The sequence below is a fragment of the Mya arenaria genome, chromosome 8 (assembly GCF_026914265.1).
Source record: "Mya arenaria isolate MELC-2E11 chromosome 8, ASM2691426v1".
Classification (NCBI taxonomy): Eukaryota; Metazoa; Mollusca; class Bivalvia; order Myida; family Myidae; genus Mya; species Mya arenaria.
Genome location: NC_069129.1, coordinates 70,598,061 through 70,621,093, shown reverse-complemented (window position 1 = coordinate 70,621,093; position 23,033 = coordinate 70,598,061). Strand labels below are relative to the sequence as shown.

General features: G+C 39.0%; 2 protein-coding genes across 8 annotated transcripts in view; both read right to left on the bottom strand.

Moving 5' to 3' along the window:
- Positions 1-1,316: 1,316 nt before the first annotated feature.
- On the bottom strand, positions 1,317-9,030 carry LOC128244527 (proprotein convertase subtilisin/kexin type 4-like). The gene is made up of 13 exons (XM_052962527.1): positions 8,748-9,030; positions 7,627-7,719; positions 6,860-6,928; positions 6,413-6,550; positions 5,987-6,078; positions 5,660-5,739; positions 4,594-4,778; positions 4,220-4,411; positions 3,853-3,956; positions 3,426-3,564; positions 3,049-3,191; positions 2,487-2,776; positions 1,317-2,247 (listed from the first exon to the last, which is right to left on the bottom strand). Exons 1-13 carry the CDS (start codon positions 8,904-8,906, stop codon positions 2,075-2,077), a joined length of 1,857 nt encoding a protein of 618 aa, XP_052818487.1. The 5' UTR covers positions 8,907-9,030; the 3' UTR covers positions 1,317-2,074.
- A 6,611-nt stretch (positions 9,031-15,641) lies between these two features.
- LOC128244594 (protein FAM167A-like) overlaps positions 15,642-23,033 on the bottom strand; it is a 51,228-nt gene continuing 43,836 nt past the window's right edge. For 6 of the 7 annotated variants that reach the window (XM_052962596.1, XM_052962595.1, XM_052962593.1 and 3 more), the window contains 3 exons: positions 22,154-22,704; positions 18,042-18,122; positions 15,642-17,054 (listed from right to left, as the gene is read on the bottom strand). In XM_052962596.1, the coding sequence (XP_052818556.1) occupies positions 16,878-17,054; positions 18,042-18,122; positions 22,154-22,684 (789 nt within the window). In that variant the 5' untranslated portion in view covers positions 22,685-22,704 and the 3' untranslated portion in view covers positions 15,642-16,877. Of the gene's footprint in view, positions 17,055-18,041; positions 18,123-22,153; positions 22,705-22,786; positions 22,915-23,033 lie in introns of those variants that run through there. The other variant, XM_052962598.1, reaches the window with a different exon arrangement.

The window sequence follows — 23,033 nt, the reverse complement described above, 5'->3', positions numbered from 1 at the left end:
GGTATGAAACAATGAAGTTCCTACAGGTGATAGGGGTATGAACACAATGAAGTTCATACAGGTGATAGAGGTATGAAACAATGAAGTTCCTACAGGTGATAGGGGTATGAACACAATGAAGTTCATACAGGTGATAGAGGTATGAACACAATGAAGTTCCTTCAGGTGATAGAGGTATGAAACAATGAAGTTCCTAAAGGTGATAGGGGTACGAACACAATGAAGTTCCTACAGGTGATAGGGGTATGAAACAATGAAGTTCCTACAGGTGATAGGGGTATGAAACAATGAAGTTCCTACAGGTGATAGGGGTATGAAACAATGAAGTTCCTACAGGTGATAGGGGTAAGAACACAATGAAGTTCCTACAGGTGATAGGGGTTTAAAACAATGAAGTTCCTTCAGGTGATACAGGTATGAAACAATGAAGTTCCTACAGGTGATAGGGGTATGAACACAATGAAGTTCCTACAGGTGATACAGGTATGAACACAATGACGTTCCTACACGTGATAGGGGTATGAAACAATGAAGTTACTACAGGTGATAGAGGTATGAACATAATGAAGTTCCTACACGTGATAGGGGTATGTAACAATGAAGTTCCTACAGGTGATACAGGTATGAACACAATGACGTTCCTACACGTGATAGGGGTATGTAACAATGCAGTTCCTACAGGTGATAGAGGTATGAACATAATGAAGTTCCTACACGTGATAGGGGTATGTAACAATGAAGTTCCTACAGGTGATACAGGTATGCACACAATGAAGTTCCTACACGTGATAGATGTATGAACACAATGAAGTTCCTACAGGTGATAAGGGTATGAAACAATGAAGTTCCTACAATCTCGCCTGAATTCGTAAATATGTATGACGACTACTCATAATGAGGCGGCAGTGACTTTTAGGCGGCGTTATGCAAGAAAACGACTGACAGATACGATTTACAATTAGTATGTACAGTCCATTCTAAGTGGGTAAACCTTTTTATTAGTTGTGTGGTCATCGAAAAAATCATTCTGTGTCTTATACTTATTTTTAGATCGTGTTTAAAAATTCGGTTTAAACTACAACCTTTAAATATGAGGATCAGCGTCCTTTATTACACGACACTAATAGTTTACTAATAGAGTAACCACTTTCTGCAATGATCAAAGAGGAATGTCAGATCAATAATCGTTGCACGAGACAAACCACTTCATGAAATGTGTTGTCCATTTTATCATCATATTGTTTCGCTTTTAATTTCAAAACTGTTTTTATGTATAACATGTTTGTTTTATTATTTGAATGGGTAATAAAACTGACGATATTTATGCAGTTTAATAGCAGAAATAAAAAAAAACGTTGCGAACAAGATAATGAGCATCCAAAGTTGATGGAACATATAGACCATTGATAATACAATGCTAGTTAGAAACACAATGTCAGCAGGTAAACAATCAACGACAACCCTGTATAGAGGCATACGGCCTATACACTTCACGAGCAGTAAGAATAATCACAATACAACAGAGGCATGTTACATAACTACACATTGAAATGTCTTCATTCATTAGTGTTGGAGTTACCGCCATGGTATATGTGAAGGAGTGCAATTGGCAAACAAAACCACAGAGAACGTGTTGTTAGTGTCGATACCAATGTGATTTAAAATACAAATGCATTATTTGTTGAATTAAATAATTAAATGGTTATTTTTGGAATGAAAATACATCAGTTTTACTTTGCCATACGAGAAGGAAAGGTATAAAAAAATATACGAGTCTCAACATATATATTGCTGTATTGAACGTATGGTGTTTACCTTTATTTACTGTCTCAACACTGCGCACATATGAATGCAATACACAAGGACCTAATTATATACCCTTAAATAGTGTGATAAGAGGTCTTCGATGGGGTATAAACAGCTTAAACAATAGACCGGCTTAACTTAGCATATCACCAACCATGATGTTTTTTTCCGAAGTATTTGAGACACACATTCCAGAGAAACCTGAATATGGTAGAGAACTGTGAGGTGCGCTTCAAATGAAACAACCACTTTAAGAGCAGCTACATTGTTATTTCACCAGCCACGTTTCATTCCACAATAAAAAAAAACATCCTGTTGCGGAGAAAACTACGATCGGGTAGAGAATAGCCGCGAATGCTCCGAACGAGAATCCCCCTGTAACCTGCGCCTCATTTCCAGTACCGTACCACGTCATGGAGCTTACAATCAACGCAAGGGACTCTGAAATCAGGTAGATTTTGTCAGTCAGTCAAAATATTTTGATGCAAATTAGTAACTCGTAAAAGTCAGCATTTGTATACATGTGCAGGTATTCATATAATAATGTTTACATAATTCAATGATTTGCTTATGAGGATGAGAACAGAGGATTATACTTGAGGAGCATACTACGCTTGCTATGGCGTATTAGTCAGGAGTATCACCCCGAGGAGCAGTGAGAACAATTACAGACAGTGTACCTGTCACTTGACTTTCTATCTCCAAAGTAATGGTCCATTCCCCAATAGATTGCTCGTCCCAAAAGTGGACAGACCGCAGATCAAGATTATTCACAGTCCCTATGCTCGACTGGTATCGGTCCAACAGAACAGACCTGGTCCCGCCCGGTGAGTCGATATACAACCTTGTGTTTTTCATAGATGGAGTGGTCAAGTTCACCGTCACGAAAACCTGCTCTACAGACTGGACACACGCGGTGTATTTTGAGCATGACAAGTTCACTTTGATCGAACATGTGTTGTTTTTGCACCTGGATAAAGGGTATATTCATGTAAATGAGAAGCATTGATTTCTTGTTTACATTTTAAATGCAACAGTTAAAACTATCGAAGCAGTTCCTTTTGTAGCTTCTGTAACAACACAGTGAACTGCAAATCATGGTGTTTTAACAAACTGTCAGAAAGGAAAGGATTCGTCGTATACAAAGCTCAAAGTATTCATCGCATAATCAAAATTCATAAAAACATTCGAGTTAAACAGATTATGCCATTCACATCATTCAAGTTGCCGGAAGGTACTTACTGCTCGGGCTTGTCTGATAGTGTTTGAGTGACTGCAACCAGGGAACCAACAAAATTCCAGTTAGAGGCTAAACTACCGACTTTCTCTGCATTCAACAGACCGAATCCGTACACGCTATGAACTGAAACAACAGGAAAATGTTGTCACATGTTCTAATGTCCTACCCTGAAGCAAATTTTCTATAGCCTAATCTTAATCACACTATGTCGCCGCATTACTGCAATGGTAACTACTGGGACAGGTCTAGCAGCGTTCCAGCTATGATCTTCTTTAATACCACAAGGATACAAAGCCAAACAATCAAAACATGCCATAGTTAACGCACATAGTTAACATAATTATCAATATATATGCGTATTTTATCACTTTCCTTATATGATTTGCATTGCTAGCTCCAAAACACAATCCTGCCTGCCGGCAGCGTTAGTTTTGAAATTGGACGCCTCGGAACCCAATTGCTCGTGTTCAGAAGCCTGTACCAGGATATGAAATACGTCTCTGTACGTCAACGCGGAACTGAAATCAAATAAACCAACATTTCAAACATCTAGACTTTAAGAAAAAGTACGTCAGAAACTTGATTTTACTTTAGACTTAAGTTTAGCTTTAAAAGAAGCGCACACCTTATAAGAATATCTGACTCTGGTTTCATTTAGACTGCCCGCTGACACTTTTAATGCCCTCCTGTAGCACAGACTTAAAAGTTTTCTTTGTCAAAAAACAGTTATTACATGTTCAGCTTCCGAGGACATAATAAAGTCAATACGTTTGTGTTACTGCAAACCTAAAAGAGGTTGTGAATACTTGTTTTGGAGAGCAAATGTGATGATTGCTGCGGTGATGGCAGTGGCGGGAGACAGCCCATTGAATACAGAACAGTTACGCTCAGGTTTACAGGATGTCGTCGACTGGAGGGAAAAAGTTGAATACTTGTAAATGAAAAACTTTCTCCAAATGAATAAATGTCAGAACACCTTGATACTGTGGAATAGGTTAATTCATGTGCGTGTCGTATATTTTAAAACGTTTTGCGCAATTTAAAAAAGACACATCATAATCAATGTATAGAATATGTTTTGAATGTATTTAACTACTAACGATATGTTTTTCACAACTGGGCACAAGAGATAAGCAAACAAGAACATATTTAGGTCTATTAACAAATAAATACCATCAATTTGGATTCGAGAGTTCTTCCTTCAGCAAGAACAGACGTGATAACAGTAGCACTCGCGCTTGCAAAGCTAGGGACGGTACCATTAACACCGATACCATTGACAGATACGGTGTACGGGTTGTTCACAAAAGCGTTACCAACGTTACCAGCCGGGTACACGTAAATGGAACCTTTCCCTCCTCGACCCTGCAGTTCATTGAAAAGAAGCCAATCACCATATATAACGGATACATTCACTCTCCTTTAGTTGTAAACTCACTAAAACACTCGCTCATATTAAATATATTTAAAGAAGGACATACAAATGTTGAGACGAATATTACTTGTTTTATGCAATAATGAAGTAAACAAACAGAACCGCAAATAACCTTAATGATTCCGTTTTGTATGGTGGCTTTTATGGCGATGCTGACACCCGTCAACTCAGATAAGGACAGTCCACTTGCATATATATGAATTTCTTCAGGGCGGAATGCTAATGCCAAGGCGTAGTGGTCCTCATCCATACATGGTAAACAGCGAATCGCCGGGTCCATCCGAAACACTTTTAACACTGGGGACAGAATATTAAATTCTTGAAAGTCATACACATTTACGGTTAAAAAAGGTTATCAACAAATATATGTTGAGATTTGCATGTTCCATATATGAAAAATGTTAATTTAAGGACATGGTAAATAAGCCATTCAAAGACAATGTTCTAATCACCGCGAAGCAATAAAGTACTTCAGAAGCACGATCTTTTAGTGTGTGCTTTTTCCGAGTATTGATTTGAAATCCAACAAAATGATTAGCGTATTAATGTCAATAAAATGTTTCGATAAAAAGCTTTTCATCATATATTTTTTCGAGACACCAAATAAATTTAAAGTAGACCGTGACTAATTTAAGATTGTAATCTCAAAAGAAGTAAAAGCGCGTTACCAATAAAATACCATATTATAGGTTCCCTAATTCTCTTGTTTCAAGGGCTAAGTGCGTGTCGATGTTTAACGATTAAAAAAAACAGTCATATTTAAGGGTAGGGACTTGGGCTCTAAAATATTACCTTCGTTATAAATAAACACGTGGCCAGAGGTCGAAAACCATGGTCGTATTTTACAAAACTATTTTTGCAATACAAAAGTTGTAATATTTTTATTAACAGTGGTTCGATCATTTAGGAAGTTTTTCGCAAACATACCGTTCATTTTATGCTTGGATATAAACTTAGTTTAAAAGAATTGGGAAACGTGTGTATGAGTCTTCAATCTTGTTGTTGCAACATAAACAGTTTCCACTTTGTGACCTCACCATTTTGTTACAACGACGATATCTTCGGATAAATATTTCCTTTTTAAGACTCAAGCAAAGGAAACAATATGGACGGTGACACAGTGGCCTCATGTTAAGCCAACAGAACAAATATATAGCCGCATTATTCTGCAACACTACCTGCCAGCCTCGAGTCTGGGGCCACGCCTCCACCACACCCTTCCGAGGACGCCACTAAGCCACACATGTTGGTACCGTGACTGAAATCAGAAAAATAGTCCACACCAACATAGATATAACACCTTGAATAGTCCACACCAACATAGATATAACACCTTGATTCAAATTGAAACAAGGGTTAAATAACGTGTTTGAAAAAAGGTTTAAAACATGCACAAGACATAAGGCATGTCAAAATGTATTTTCTGTTCTTATATGCATGGCTAATTGGATTCGTCAAAAGCGGCTAGTAAAAAAGTGATTGTGTATTTTAAGTATCATACTTACTCTAGTAGGGGATATGTTTCAGCATAATTCGGATTCCAGTCTGGATCAACATTTTTTGAATTGTCAGGGAAGTTCCACGACAATTCCTTGGTCTGTAATAGAACAAGATCGCTGAAAATTTAAACCCTATATGCGCCTGGAGCTCCGAAAGAAAACATTAGTTTCGTGAGCTAAGTGCAAACCAGTTGTAACTCGGTAATGAAGTAGGAGTAGTTACAAACTCTTGCACTAAGATTTCCAATTAAAGATCAGCTGAAGACTATTTGCACATTAATATTTGATCATTTGGCAAACTCATGATTATCATATACGTCGATGTAGAATATATTAAAATTATCTAAAGCGCGTGTTGTTGTTTTTTATCAAATTCACTTCTTTCTTGACAACATAGTACAACTATATACGGTTACTTTATCACAGGCTCACAATTTTGTCACTCAGGAAGGGATGGTCCGTGCATGCGCCGACGTCTAGGATACCGACAGTGACACCTTCTCCTGTGTAACCTTTTGACCTTGCTTGTTCGATACCCATCCCAAAGTCACTGTTTCCTTCTGATGTCGACTTGAACATTCGAAATAGCATACAAATAGGATTAGTCTAATGTTTTAAACAACGATGGTAACACGACAGATATAAAATGTGATAGATATTGTTTTTGAAAAATCAAGCAGTTCACTACGCTGATGTTAGTTAATCATAAGTTAGGTTATCGCATAAAAATGTTGACATTAACCCTTAGAAGCGACACTTTAAAAGGCGTATCCATATCGATGACTCAAGGCAGACATACGGTTTTGAGAGATGTATGTTTCAAGAGCACTGAATTAGCAAATAAAGATGAGATAGGACACTAAAAAATATAATCATTACCAGGTCGGAGTTAAACATTGACTCTTCTGCCTTGATGAACGACCGGCGGACCTGTTCCACTTGCTCTACCTGCAGGGGGAGATATCGTTGATACAATCTCGAAAATGGCCATATTGCAGTTACATTACTCCGGAGCATTGTGTTATCAATTAACCGCCTTATGGTGTATATGGCGGGACCGATTTTTTTGAAAATGACAACATGTATGTTTAGATTCATTCAAAACTGAACAGTTCAGAATATAATAAACCTTTAGATCCGTTCAAAACTTAACAGTACAGAATATAATAAACCTTTAGATCTATTCATAACTTAACAGTCCAAAATATAATTAACCTTTAGATCCATTTAAAACTGAACAGTCCAAAATATAATTAACCTTTAGATCCATTCAAAACTTAACAGTCCAAAATATAATTAACCTTTAGATCCATTCAAAACTTAACAGTCCAAAATATAATTAACCTTTAGATCCATTCAAAACTTAACAGTACAGAATATAATAAACCTTTAGATCCATTCAAAACTCAACAGAACAGTACAGAATATAATAAACCTTTAGATCTATTCATAACTTAACAGTCCAAAATATAATTAACCTTTAGATCCATTTAAAACTGAACAGTCCAAAATATAATTAACCTTTAGATCCATTTAAAACTGAACAGTCCAAAATATAATTAACCTTTAGATCCATTCAAAACTTAACAGTACAGAATATATATTGTGTTAAATAATTACTCCCTGTTTGAAATAAAGGTAGTCACCTGATACTTGTGTCTAAGTTTGTCCAGTTCTGCTTTGGTCAGCTCATGTCCAGCAAAGCCTTTTTGTTTGAAGACAAAGATACCAGGAACAATCTGCAACATGACAATCACACATTGGACTCTGATTATGGAATGCCAAATAGTTCAAAAGTAAAAAAAAAAAAACGCGATGAAAAAGCATAATATCACTCGACTTCCCGTAAAGCATAGTAAATATTTACAAGAAAGATCATTTAACTCATTGTAACAAACTATCAAGGGTTGTGACAGCTGGGGACAATATGAAGCAAAAGAAAACCTGCCTTAATCAGGCAGTTGAAGCAGATGACAGACAAACGACTTACAATGCTTTAATAATGCAATGAAATATCATCCTTTATTTATAAAATAGCATGTAGATGTGTTCAATGAGGACAAAGAGACAAAGCGTAATGCCTGCCAGCAGCTGACAGACAGGCGTCTTACGCCAATATACCATCCCAATACACGTTGTTTTAGAAGACACAAATGATAAAACAAATTCAAACCATGAACATGGAGCTAAATAAACCGAAATAAGCTTGCTACATTTTTAATTGAACTTAGCAAAACATTACATGTTTGGCCTTTCAAACAAGAGACAAGTATTGGTTTGTTATTCAGATGTCTGTATAATCAAACCTAATTCATTTTCAAACAAGCTTAGCGGAACATCACACGGCCACTTACCCTGTACAGAAAGACATAGGATTGAGACAAGCTTAGCGGAACATCACACGGCCACTTACCCTGTATAGAAAGACATAGGATTGAGACAAGCTTAGCGGAACATCACACGGCCACTTACCCTGTACAGAAAGACATAGGATTGAGACAAGCTTAGCGGAACATCACACGGCCACTTACCCTGTACAGAAAGACATAGGATTGAGACAAGCTTAGCGGAACATCACACGGCCACTTACCCTGTACAGAAAGACATAGGATTGAGACAAGCTTAGCGGAACATCACACGGCCACTTACCCTGTACAGAAAGACATAGGATTGAGACAAGCTTAGCGGAACATCACACGGCCACTTACCCTGTACAGAAAGACATAGGATTGAGACAAGCTTAGCGGAACATCACACGGCCACTTACCCTGTACAGAAAGACATAGGATTGAAACAACTCCTTTGACACCGTGGTGTAATCCTGCACTTTGACTATTAATTTATCCGTTAACTGACTTTTACTTTCCACAATGTTAGCAAGCATTGAAATGTAAATATTTACAACGGCAAATAAAACAGTTTTCATGATGGTTATTAGTTGTAATAATGGTTAACCACGTGTTGACGATGTCTTAAAGTTAGAACCGGTAACACGATATTCTCATGAGTGTTTGAATTGCATGTTTTACTCAATTTGACTTTAAAGGAACTCGTTCATGATTTTGAACTTTTTCTTAACGTAGAGCGTCTGAAACTACTTTTGTATCACTTTTTACTCTTTGATACCGAAATTGAAGAGAAAACAAATGAAAGTATTGAAAAAATATTTTGTCTTTAGTGCTAACCCACCCCGGTGAAGTCAAGAAAAAAAAACAATATTATTACACCTAGGTCACAAGGAGTGATACAACAATAGATGTATATTTTGACCTTTTAAGAATACATTGATAACATCAAGTGATGATTTCAATCAAATTAATTCAACGAATCGTTGAATTCCGTTAGTAACGTTATTCAAAAATTTAGTCTTCACAGACGATATTTGAACAAAAATCAACATTTGCTGAAGGGTTTAAGGTCATCAGGTTCTTAGTTTTAAAATTGCAAATGATTTTCCACACTTCTTTTCGTAATACGAATTTTATTTTCGTAAAAAGCGCATTTTACAAACCATCAGCGAGTCCCTTTAAAACCTTTTATATCAATCCAAAACTGTCCACACGGTATGAATAACTTAATGAGTCAAGCTCATACAAAGAAGGAAGTTATACAGAAAATCTGCTCAAATCTGCATATTAATCACGCTCTATAGTTCGTGAATAATAACATTATGTATACTGATAAAGGCATAAATTGAATTGTAAACGTTTCGGTTTAAAATGAAGTACCCATACAGAAGCTTTGGTGAGCCATTCATATTGCGCAAGTTCTTAAATTACAATATAATCTGTTTTAAACTAGCAATTTCTTTTGAATGCATACAGCAAATATAATCGAAGGACAGAGCGTCCCACATCGCGCAATGTAAAGAAAGGAAAATGGTTAGCATTAGAAGTAGACTGAAGAAATGACTAGGCATAATGGACATAACGAATGTATTAAACATGTACATGATATTTCAAACATTTAAAGCATTTTAAACGGTTACTTAACGTTACTTACCAAGCAAAAGTTGACAGGTGATTTGAGTGTTTAACTAAGAAAACGCATAATGTTCTAAACAGCATGCACTGAATTCGTATAAAAGAAGGTTCTATCTGAATAATATAAATAGAAATGTATGTAGAGTGGCGGGGGATTCTTTACATAAAGAGGATATTGAAACTTATAGTTTTCCGGCGGCATATTCACTTGCTTCTACGTAGGGGAAGGGCATGTATATATCTTAAGTGGTTGAGAACCTCGGACATACTCTGGCTATTGTCCCTGTGATTTCATTTGAGGCTCGCTATTGGCCGATTCGATTCGATAATGCTTGTTATAACACTAGCCCAGCGTACACTGCCAACCAGGCGTTTTTCGCCACCGTGGGTGAGATAGTGTCATCGCGGAAAATCGCGCGCGCGCGTGTGTGTGCGTGCGTGCGTGCGTGTGTGCGTGCGTGCGTGCGTGCGTGCGTGTGTCATATGCCTGGATGACCTGAGTGATCTCGAGTTGCTATGCGATAGAGGAAAGGGAGGCATGTATGTAATGATGTAATGATTGCAGTTCTATGAGTGTCTGCAACCCCGCCCCCGCCCCCCCCCCCCCCGCACTCCCGCAGCCCCTTCCATCCAAACCGAGGATTTGTACATGGTTGTTTAATGGTATTGCACTTTACACTCTGGTGTCTGCTATAACAGATCAGATCTCAAAATAATGATTGTTTCTTAGACCAATGGTCTGTCATGTCTAAGAAAACCGTTGCAGCCCTTTGTGTTTGAACACATTAATGATTGCCATTAGCACTAAAAGACACAGCAAATTTGGCATCCTGCTTTGACAATGTTATGTGCCTTAATATATCTGGGACAGAAGAGAATAGCTTAAAAAAGCTTCCATGCCTAGTATTATGCCGTGATATTTTACTTTTTAATTAGTGTTATTTAGTACAAGTTGGGAACTACACGTGAAGCTCTTATTGTTCGCCTTATATACAAAACCCCATTATCAAAAATTAGTCAAAATATTAGACAAAACTCAGACCATGAATGCACATGGGTGTGCAACAAGTAATGGCAAGTCTATAACTCGCCACATGTAATACTATCTTGATAACTGACTACGAGTTACGGCAAGCTCATAACTCGCCACTTGTGACCACTGGTTACGGCAAGTTTATAACTCGTTACATGTTAAACAGTCATGGTTATTGACAACGAGTTACTGCTAATTTATAGCTCGCCACATGTTATATTGTCATGATAATTGACAACGAGTTATTGCAAATTTATACCTCGCCACATTTCACACTGTGGCGAACATTGACAACGAGTAACTGCAAGTTTATAACTCGCCACATGTTTTATTGTCATGATAGTTGACAACGAGTTACGGCAAGTTTATAACTCGCCAAATGTCACATTGTGGCGATTATTGACAACAAGTTACGGCAAGTCTATAACTCGCCAAATGTCACACGGTGGCGATTAATGACAACGAGTTACGGCAAGTCTATAACTCGCCAAATGTCACATTGTGGCGATTATTGACTACGAGTTACTGCAAGTCTATAACTCGCCAAATGTCACACGGTGGCGATTATTGACAACGAGTTACGGCAAGTCTATAACTCGCCAAATGTCACATTGTGGCGATTATTGACTACGAGTTACGGCAAGTCTATAACTCGCCAAATGTCACACGGTGGCGATTATTGACAAGGAGTTACGGCAAGTCTATAACTCGCCAAATGTCACATTGTGGCGATTATTGACTACGAGTTACTGCAAGTCTATAACTCGCCAAATGTCACATTGTGGCGATTATTGACAACGAGTTACGGCAAGTCTATAACTCGCCAAATGTCACACGGTGGCGATTATTGACAACGAGTTACGGCAAGTCTATAACTCGCCAAATGTCACACGGTGGCGATTATTGACAACGAGTTACGGCAAGTCTATAACTCGCCAAATGTCACACGGTGGCGATTATTGACAACGAGTTACGGCAAGTCTATAACTCGCCAAATGTCACATTGTGGCGATTATTGACTACGAGTTACGGCATGTCTATAACTCGCCAAATGTCACACGGTGGCGATTATTGACAACGAGTTACGGCAAGTCTATAACTCGCCAAATGTCACACGGTGGCGATTATTGACAACGAGTTACGGCAAGTCTATAACTCGCCAAATGTCACACGGTGGCGATTATTGACAACGAGTTACGGCAAGTCTATAACTCGCCAAATGTCACATTGTGGCGATTATTGACAACAAGTTACGGCAAGTCTATAACTCGCCAAATGTCACACGGTGGCGATTATTGACAACGAGTTACGGCAAGTCTATAACTCGCCAAATGTCACATTGTGGCGATTATTGACAACGAGTTACTGCAAGTCTATAACTCGCCAAATGTCACATTGTTGCGATTATGGACTACGAGTTACTGCAAGTCTATAACTCGCCAAATGTCACATTGTGGCGATTATTGACAAGGAGTTACGGCAAGTCTATAACTCGCCACATGTCACACTGTGGTGGTTTTTGACCAAAAGTTACGGCAAATCTATAACTCTCCACATGTCATACTGTCACGACAATTGACCACGAGTTACGAATCACGGCAAGTTTATAACTATCCACATGTCATACTGTAACGATAATTGAATAAGGATTACGGCAAGATTATAACTCGCCAAAGGTCATACTGTCACGATATTTGACTACGAGTAACGGTAAGTTTATGAATCGTTACATGTCACACAGTCATGATTATTCACAACGAGTTACTGCAAGTTTATAACTGTTATCGCCACATGTCATGCTGTGGCGATAACTGACAACTAGTTACGCAAGTTTTAACTCGCCACATGTTACACTGTGGCTATAATTGACTAAGAGTTACGGCAAGTTTATACCTCGCCACCTGTCAAACTGTCACGATTATTGACAACGTGGTTCGGTAAGTTTAAAACTCTCCACATGTCGCATAGTGGCGATAACTGACTACGAGTTACGGTAAGTTTATAACTCGCCACATGTCGCAGTGCGACGATAACTGACTATGAGGTACGGCAAGTTTATAACTCGCCACATGTCGCAGTGCGACGATAACTGACTATGAGGTACGGCAAGTTTATAACTCGCCACATGTCGCAGTGCGACGATAACTGGCTACGAACTACGGCAAGTTTATAACTGGCCACATGTCGCAGTGCAACGATAACTGACTATGAGGTACGGCAAGTTTATAACTCGCCACATGTCGGAGTGCGACGATAACTGACTATGAGTTACTGCTTATAATTTTATAACTCGCCACATGTCGCACTGTGGCGAAAACTGACTATGAGGTACGGCAAGTTTATAACTCGCCACATGTCGCAATGCGACGATTACTGACTATGAGGTACGGCAAGTTTATAACTCGCCACATGTGGCAGTGCGACGATAACTGGCTACGAGTTACGGCAAGTTTATAACTCGCCACATGTCGCAGTGCGACGATAACAGACTATGAGGTACGGCAAGTTTGTAACTCGCCACATGTCGCAGTGCGACGATAACTGACTATGAGGTACGGCAAGTTTATACCTCGCCACCTGTCAAACTGTCACGATTATTGACAACGTGGTTCGGTAAGTTTAAAACTCTCCACATGTCGCATAGTGGCGATAACTGTCTACGAGTTACGGTAAGTTTATAACTCGCCACATGTCGCAGTGCGACGATAACTGACTATGAGGTACGGCAAGTTTATAACTCGCCACATGTCGCAGTGCGACGATAACTGACTATGAGGTACGGCAAGTTTATAACTCGCCACATGTCGCAGTGCGACGATAACTGGCTACGAGTTACGGCAAGTTTATAACTCGCCACATGTCGCAGTGCGACGATAACTGACTATGAGGTACGGCAAGTTTATAACTCGCCACATGTCGGAGTGCGACGATAACTGACTATGAGTTACTGCTTATAAGTTTATAACTCGCCACATGTCGCACTGTGGCGATAACTGACTATGAGGTACGGTAAGTTTATAACTCGCCACATGTCGCAGTGCGACGATAACTGACTATGAGGTATGGCAAGTTTATAACTCGCCACATGTCGGAGTGCGACGATAACTGACTATGAGTTACTGCTTATAAGTTTATAACTCGCCACATGTCGCACTGTGGCGATAACTGACTATGAGGTACGGTAAGTTTATAACTCGCCACATGTCGCAGTGCGACGATAACTGACTATGAGGTATGGCAAGTTTATAACTCGCCACATGTCGCTGTGCGACGATAACTGGCTACGAGTTACGGCAAGTTTATAACTCGCCACATGTCGCAGTGCGACGATAACTGACTATGAGGTACGGCAAGTTTATAACTCGCCACATGTCGGAGTGCGACGATGACTGACTATGAGGTACGGCAAGTTTGTAACTCGCCACATGTCGCAGTGCGACGATAACTGACTATGAGGTACGGCAAGTTTATAACTCGCCACATGTCGGAGTGCGACGATAACTGACTATGAGGTACGGCAAGTTTTTAACTCGCCACATGTCGCAGTGCGACAATAACTGACTATGAGGTAGGGCAAGTTTATAACTCGCCACATGTCGCAGTGCGACGATAACTGACTATGAGGTACGGCAAGTTTATAACTCGCCACATGTCGCACTGTGGCGATAACTGACTATGATGTACGGCAAGTTTATAACTCGCCACATGTCGCAGTGCGACAATAACTGACTATGAGGTACGGCAAGTTTATAACTCGCCAGATGTCGCACTGTGGCGATAACTGACTATGAGGTACGGCAAGTTTATAACTCGCCACATGTCGCAGTGCGACGATAACTGACTATGAGGTACGGCAAGTTTATAACTCGCCACATGTCACAGTGCGACGATAACTGACTATGAGGTACGGCAAGTTTATAACTCGCCACATGTCGCAGTGCGACGATAACTGACTATGAGGTACGTCAAGTTTATAACTCGCCACATGTCGCACTGTGGCGATAACTGACTATGAGTTACTGCTTATAAGTTTATAACTCGCCAGATGTCGCAATGTGGCGATAACTGACTATGAGGTACGGCAAGTTTATAACTCGCCACATGTCGCACTGTGGCGATAACTGACTATGAGTTACTGCTTATAAGTTTATAACTCGCCACATGTCGCAATGTGGCGATAACTGACTACGAGTTACTGCTTATAAAATTATAACCGTCCTCATGTAAAACTGCCATACTGCCTCTAGACAACGGTACCCTTAACTGTAAATCATAGTTGCTTAACGCATGCGCAGAGGGTAGAGCGATCTTTGAAAAATAGACAACATTACCAAATCATATAGATCGACAAAATACTCACCACGAAAAAAATGTTTGTATTCACAGTCAAATCTGCTTGACTTGATATGGATCTACAGTAAAAAGGATAAATCCTCGATTGTCATTGGCCCACAAATATGTGCGAACACCAAGTTTGAAACAGCTGTTTGAAAATAGACTTAGCAAACTGTGCTTGTCAATCAGGTAAACAAAGCACGTTTGAATCGCCACTGTCACCATATCCACATACTGCAAGAATGAGATGTAGACAACTTTACCACTATAACACCCAACCACACTGTATTCATCAACAGCTGAAAGTGAATAAGAATATTTGCGGTTCATTTATTTCCTCGTATATAATCAATATACATGTACACGGTAAAAAGGAATCCTGGGTTTCTTATAAAGATTGCACAAAATATTTTAATAAGAATATAACTAGTTCGTAAACATGTATCAATGATGCGACAAAATGTATATACACTCGAACCCCGTTGCCTCGAACTCGCTTGGCTCGAATTCACCGTAAACTCGAACTGGATGAGAAGGACCGATATCTTCATACTGAAGGTAAGCATTCCCGCTTGGCTCGTATTTCACGAGGCTCGATGTATATTAACCGGTCCCTGGGAGTTCGAGCAAACGGGTTTCTACTCTACATACAATGGAATCTGAAGTTGAACAATTCATATGGTTGCTATGGACTGGAATAATTGTTTTGGCTCACTATTACCGCTGATAACAGATGATTCAGAACACGTGGTTTAAGACAGATGCATATCATACAAGACAAACCATAGCAAAAACGATATACAGTATAAGAGGCTTAGTCACATTTCAAGGGAAAGGAACGGTGTAAAACTGGTTCATATCATTTCAGAAAATTAACTCCCTTTCAAGGCGTTCGTGTATAAAACTTTTTGTTTTGCAGATAATGGGCCGATTGTTCAGAACTTCGTTATAAAGTTGATAACGTTGTAAAATGAAAAGTTTTTAGTAAAAACACTGTACTGCAAACCACAAGAGTGTCCATTTTAGTTCCAGGGGAAGAAATATTTTAATATAGTTATAATTTAAATATAGTTAACAACGACAAAATCCGTGTTAACTATAAACAATCGGATTAATGTTAGAGATTAGCCTCGGTATTGTCCCTAGAATTCCACTAGCGTATGTCTGGCGCTTAGTGTACATATTGTCTAATTTAAAAACAAATTCAGCTCTGGAGCAACTGCAGCTCTCCTTATAGTATCATTTCCCTCTCAGCTACTCGTAAATCATTGTTTGAACGAGATATGAACGTTCCTATCGTCAACAAGCTCCTTCAAAACAAAACTTGTGCGGACTGTTTCTCAAAGATACTGTATCACAGATAACACGCTGAATTAATCTCAAACATCTCCATCTCTTTGCAAGAATTTATAGATTGTCGTTTATATAAAGCTTAAAAGAAGCGTTTCACGAACAACGGAACCTTTCTATGTACGAGTTATACAAACAGAGTCTTGTGTCGTACTCAAAAGATTGCTTATCTTCTTTTTTTTTAAATTATACACCTTCAACATGTAGAAAATCTTCTAGCACTTAGATGCATGCGGGTGACACCAAGGTGTTTCAAAGGTGAATCTTGTACCGAATCCGTAATCAGTATGTCCGAAATTTCGTTCAGTGCATGTTTTTCTTCCATATCCATAGTGACGTCTTCGAGCATTTCCTGGTGCTCTTCACAACTTCTCTGTGGAATAGAAATGTTTGTTTAAAAATAAAACATGATTTCTGTACATGCATGGTTAAGGTAAAACATAACTGTCTTGAACGACTTTCTTGTTATAAAAGTCTCAGAATCATTACAAACGACTAGAAGTATGGCCACATTGAAAAAATGCTTCAGTATATTACAAAGGTGAAGGCAAAAATGCTCAAGATTGCTGGGGATGTTTAAGGGATTCTCGGCACATTTTTACATCAACTATGTCTTAAAGCTCCACTCTCACAGATATACCATTTTTACAACTTTTCTAATTTTTGTCTTGAAATGAGCACATTTTTGCGTAAATATCTGCAAACCAATGATAAAAGATTGCTGACAAAAATCAGATTGTAGATTTTCATATTTCCGTTCGAAAATTAATGTTTATGGCTGTAACCGTTACTTACGGTTCAAGAAAAATGCATAAAACATCAATTTTGAAATTGAATATAAAAATCTGCGATCTAATGTTTTGTCAGCAGTCTTAAATAACTGGTTTCCATGGATTTTCGCCAAAATTGGCTAGTTCCAAGACAAAAAAAGTTGTCAAAACGTTCAATCTGTGAGAGTGCAGCTTTAACTAGTTAAACAGACATTATAGTGTGTTCTTTCGAGTTAAAAACAATTTAATATTCAATCAATGCAAAGGACGACTTTGGTTTAAAACAACTATTTAATGTAACATTGTCTACTTAAAAATAGAAAGCATTTTACTAGAAATAAGCTACACGATAAAACAGTGCACACGTGTATGAGCCCAAACAATTACTATTTTTGAAAACGTCCAGGACGGAGGGGCAGCTTTTATGATAAACACGCAATTATTCGATCATTTCCATGCAGCAAAGGCAAATTATTTTATAATAAGGCTTGTTTCTTCAGTTGTCATTGTATGAATAATACAATAAATCATATCAATATTCATAACGAACTTTATTTTTGACGTGAGATCTTTTGACTTCTTTCACATACCTGCAGTTTTAGTTGATGGATATCGTGCCGTATTGACAATAGCTGCCTCGCCAGCACCTCGTCTTCGTTGCGCATACGTTGCTGTAAAAGGTAAAAAGGTAGCTTTTATTCCAGGTTTTAAATGGTGAAGCAAACTTCAGTACATGATGTTGCTGCAGAAAAACGAGTATGTAACATAATCATATGACTTTCCCAACACAAGCGATTCATCAAGGGCTATATATATATACACATGTATATGTGTACATGTAGTACAAATAAAACCAATACTCAAAATAAACGCTTATGAAATTAATAGATTGTTAGTGTGAGTTGAGCATGCAATCACAGAATCATATTAAACTTCAATTAAATACCGTGAGTAAAAAATTAAATAATTTAAAATGGTTTTTTTAACGTTTTGAATGACGTCACGTGCGTTTGTTCATCTCACATGACCTGCGTGGTGAAAGTGTCAGTATGCAATTATGCAGCAAGGGATATAACCACTGTGTGAAGTTTAAGCGAAGTGTCACTAAACACCCAAAGCAGCACACTTGCGAAAATCCGCGAAAAACCCTTGCCAGTAACTACAGCGTGCCATACAGACAGGAACCATACGCCAAAACAGCCGAAATTGAAGAAGATATGAACGAGCAATCCTAAGTACTAAATGCAAATCGTAAACCAAGTTACAGAAGGTAAATATGCCATAACGATAACAAACATTTACCTGTCTTACACAAGTTAGGATAACATTGACAACATTTCTGACCCATCTATATACCAGGGGCACAAGAAAACCAACTAACAAAGCTTTAAAGTAATACACGGTAGAAAAGGCGAAACTCCAACTAACACGTGAAGAAAGTGAGATAGATGCATGAGCTTGCAATAGTTGTTTAATGACAAAGAGTCTTGAGTAGAACTTCTGTGATGACAAATCCAAGCATCAACAAATATAATCAAACAATATTTACAACTCAACTTAAATTCATTTAATGAACTGCCTTTCGGCAAATATTTTCAAATGTACGCATGCAACATCATCGGATCGGAAATCATCGCATATAATAAACATTTTAATTGAAAAGTATCTTGTTATTGTTTGTATTGTGCCAGCACGCCATAAAAAAATTCAATCAACATGTTGCATAGGGTTAATTCATGATAATGTTAAATGAACTGGTGTCATTAGAGTTTTAATATTACGTGATTTTAAAAGTGATTTGAAATTATAACTTTCCCCCGCGTTATTGTGATAGTAGACCCAAAGTGCGAAATGACGACAAGAATAGAAGACCAGACTCGGAGACAATAAAGCTGATTACAGACGTTCACTGCAGCTGATGTGAGTAACAGTTCATATGGTGAATATACAGGACGGCAGCTGATGCGCGGTAACAGTTTTTAAGGTGATTATACAGAACGGCGGCTGATGGGAGGCAACAGTTCATATGGTGATTTTACAGAACGGCGGCTGATGGTAGGTAACAGTTTATATGGTGATTATACAGAACAGCAGCTGATGGGAGGTAACATTTCATAGGGTGATTTTAGAGATTGGCAGCTGATGGGAGGTAACAGTTCATAGGGTGATTTTTCAGAACGGCGGCTGATGAGAGGTAACAGTGTAAATGGTGATTATACAGAACGGCGGCTGATGGTAGGTAACAGTTCATAGAGTGATTTTACAGAGCGGCGGCTGATGGTAGGTAACAGTTCATAGAGTGATTGTACAGAACGGCGGCTGATGGTAGGTAACAGTTCATAGAGTGATTTTACAGAACGGCGGCTGATGAGAGGTAACAGTTCATAGAGTGATTTTACAGAACGGCGGCTGATGAGATGTAACAGTTTATATGATGATTATACAGGACGGCAGCTGATGGGAGGCAACACTTTATATGGTGATTTTACAGAACGGCGGCTGATGGGAGGCAACAGGTTATATGGGGATTATACAGGACGGCAGCTGATGGGAGGCAACAATTTATATGGTGATTTTACAGAACGGCGGCTGATGGGAGGCAACAGTTTATATGGTGATTTTACAGAACGGCAGCTGATGGGAGGCAACAGTTTATATGGTGATTGTACAGAACGGCCGCCGATGGGAGGTTCTAGTTTATATAGTGATTTTACAGAACGGTAGCTGATGGGAGGCAACAGTTTATATGGTGATTTTACAGAACGGCAGCTGATGGGAGGTAACAGTTTATATGGTGATTGTACAGAACGGCCGCCGATGGGAGGTTATAGTTTATATAGTGATTTTACAGAACGGTAGCTGATGGGAGGCAACAGTTTATATGGTGATTTTACAGAACGGCAGCTGATGGGAGGTAACAGGTTATATGGGGATTATACAAGACGGCAGCTGATGGGAGGCAACAATTTATATGGTGATTTTACAGAACGGCGGCTGATGTGAGGCAACAGTTTATATGGTGATTTTACAGAACGGCAGCTGATGGGAGGCAACAGTTTATATGGTGATTTTACAGAACGGCAGCTGATGGGAGGTAACAGGTTATATGGGGATTATACAGAACGGTAGCTGATGGAAGGCAACAGTTTATATGGTGATTGTACAGAACGGCCGCCGCTGGGAGGTTCTAGTTTATATAGTGATTTTACAGAACGACAGCTGATGGGAGGCAACAGTTTATATGGTGAATATACAGAACGGCGGCTGATTGGAGGTAACAGTTTATATGATGATTATACAGGACGGCAGCTGATGGGAGGCAACAGTTTATATGGTGGTTATACAGAACGACAGCTGATAGGAGGCAACAGTTTATATGGTGGTTATACAGAACGACAGCTGATAGGAGGCAACAGTTTATATGGGGATTAAACAGAACGGCAGCTGATGGGAGGCAACAGTTTATATAGTGATAATACAGAACGGCAGCTGATGGGAGGCAACAGTTTAAATGATGATTTTACAGAACGGCAGCTGGTGGGAGGTAACAGGTTATATGGGGAATATACAGAACGGCGGCTGATGGGAGGCTTCAGTTTATATGGTGATTATACAGAACGGCGGCTGATAGGAGGCAATAGTTTATATGGTGATTATACGGAACGGCAGCTGATGGGAGGTAACAGTTTATATGGGGATTATACAGAATGGCAGCTGATGGGAGGCAACAGTTTATATGGTAATTATACAGAACGGCGGCTGATGGGAGGCAACAGTTTATATATTGGGAAGAAACAGAACGGCAGCTGATGGGAGGTAACAGTTTATATGGGAATTATACAGAACGGCAGCTGATGGGAGGTAACAGTTTATATGGGAATTATACAGAACGGCAGCTGATGGGAGGTAACAGTTTATATGGGAATTATACAGAACGGCAGCTGATGGGAGGTAACAGTTTATATGGGAATTATACAGAACGGCAGCTGATGGGAGGTAACAGTTTATATGGGAATTATACAGAACGGCAGCTGATGGGAGGTAACAGTTTATATGGGGAGTATACAGAACGGCAGCTGATGGGAGGTAACAGTTTATATGGGGAGTATACAGAACGGCAGCTGATGGGAGGTAACAGTTTATATGGGGAGTATACAGAACGGCAGCTGATGGGAGGTAACAGTTTATATGGGGAGTATACAGAACGGTAGCTAATGGGAGGTAACAGTTTATATGGTGATTTGATAGAACGGTGGCTGATTGAAAGTAACAGTTCATATGGAAATTATACAGAATGGCAGCTGATGTGAAGGTAACAGTTTATATGGTGATTATACAAATTGGCGGCTGATGGGAGGCAACAGTTTATATGGTGATTGGACAGAATGATAAGTGGTAACAGTCCATATGGAGATTTTATAGAATCGCAGCTGATTTGAAGGAGCAGTCTATACGGGGATTATTCAGAACGGCAGCAGATAAACCGAACAAAAGAACACAGGTGGTACGTTCGCCTCCGGAAAGAATAAAAAAAAAACGAATGCATAATCATTTCAGATTGCCGAAAATTGTAATTGAAAGCCTGAACAGCGAAAAAAATAGTTGCAATTTAATTTTGTTTTACAAGAACTGCTTAAATTTGATTATAGTGACAATAGAACAGTAACAGAAGATAAACCATCATTAAGCCCAGTTAAGTTACCAATTCGTTTCGAAGCCACGCCAAAGCCTCATTTATCCTATTTTTCCTTTCTTCAGTGAACGTGTCATCGACTGCTGTTTGCAATGTTGATGGGTCAAATTTCGGTAACACCGGGTCACATGATGAGTTAAAATGTTCTTGTTTCCAAGCAACCGTGCTTGGTCGTCTGGTAGTCAGCTTAAGTCTCGTGGTAGTTGCCTTCAACTCAGATAAATCTAAGTCTTTGTCATTGCTTGTTTTCACACAGGTATTATTCCACAGACAACTTTTTGTTTCCGGTTTTGTGAAATTTGCATTGTGGTCAGGAGACTCTGTTATCGAAACTCCACAGTCACTTCCGGCCAATATTCCACAATTGCTATCACTCAAGTTTGATAAACTACCGCCAGACGAATCATTATGCAGCGTTTTAGTGACGTCATATCCGTTTTCGTCAATCACACAAAGAGTAGGACGTCGGTATTCTCTCATTCTGTCTCGTTCTGGTGTGGAAAACCTATGTTCCGAGCCCGTCCATTCATGTGACGTCATTAATATTCCACATGTATGTTCTGAAAAACAAGAATAGCACCTATTTCACAACAGTTTAACTATTTCAAATTCTCAAATATCACTTAATATCTATATAAGTACCAAAAAATGAAAGTTGTATTATTGATGGTCAACAACTCTCCTTATATAATTCCTGTTTGCTCCAACACAGTTTAGCATGTACATTTGGCAGAAAGATATCTCTAATTAAAAGAAAGATCACGAAGGAACTAGCGCAAATAACATATCGAATTTATATAATTTCCTACACGGAAATACTTCATCTACTTGTCTGCAAAAACGCCCCTTGCGGGTTCAACGAAGTAACACTTACAGCAGCCCTAAGTTG

Coding starts and splice junctions, on each gene's coding strand:
- LOC128244527 (XM_052962527.1), bottom strand. CDS start 8,906: ATGAAAACTGTTTTATTTGCCGTTGTAAATATTTACATTTCAATGCTT. Junction 6,079..6,412: donor CCTTCCTGAGTGACAAAATT/GTGAGCCTGTGA, acceptor GTTCTATTACAG/ACCAAGGAATTGTCGTGGAA. Junction 2,248..2,486: donor GATAGAAAGTCAAGTGACAG/GTACACTGTCTG, acceptor ACCTGATTTCAG/AGTCCCTTGCGTTGATTGTA.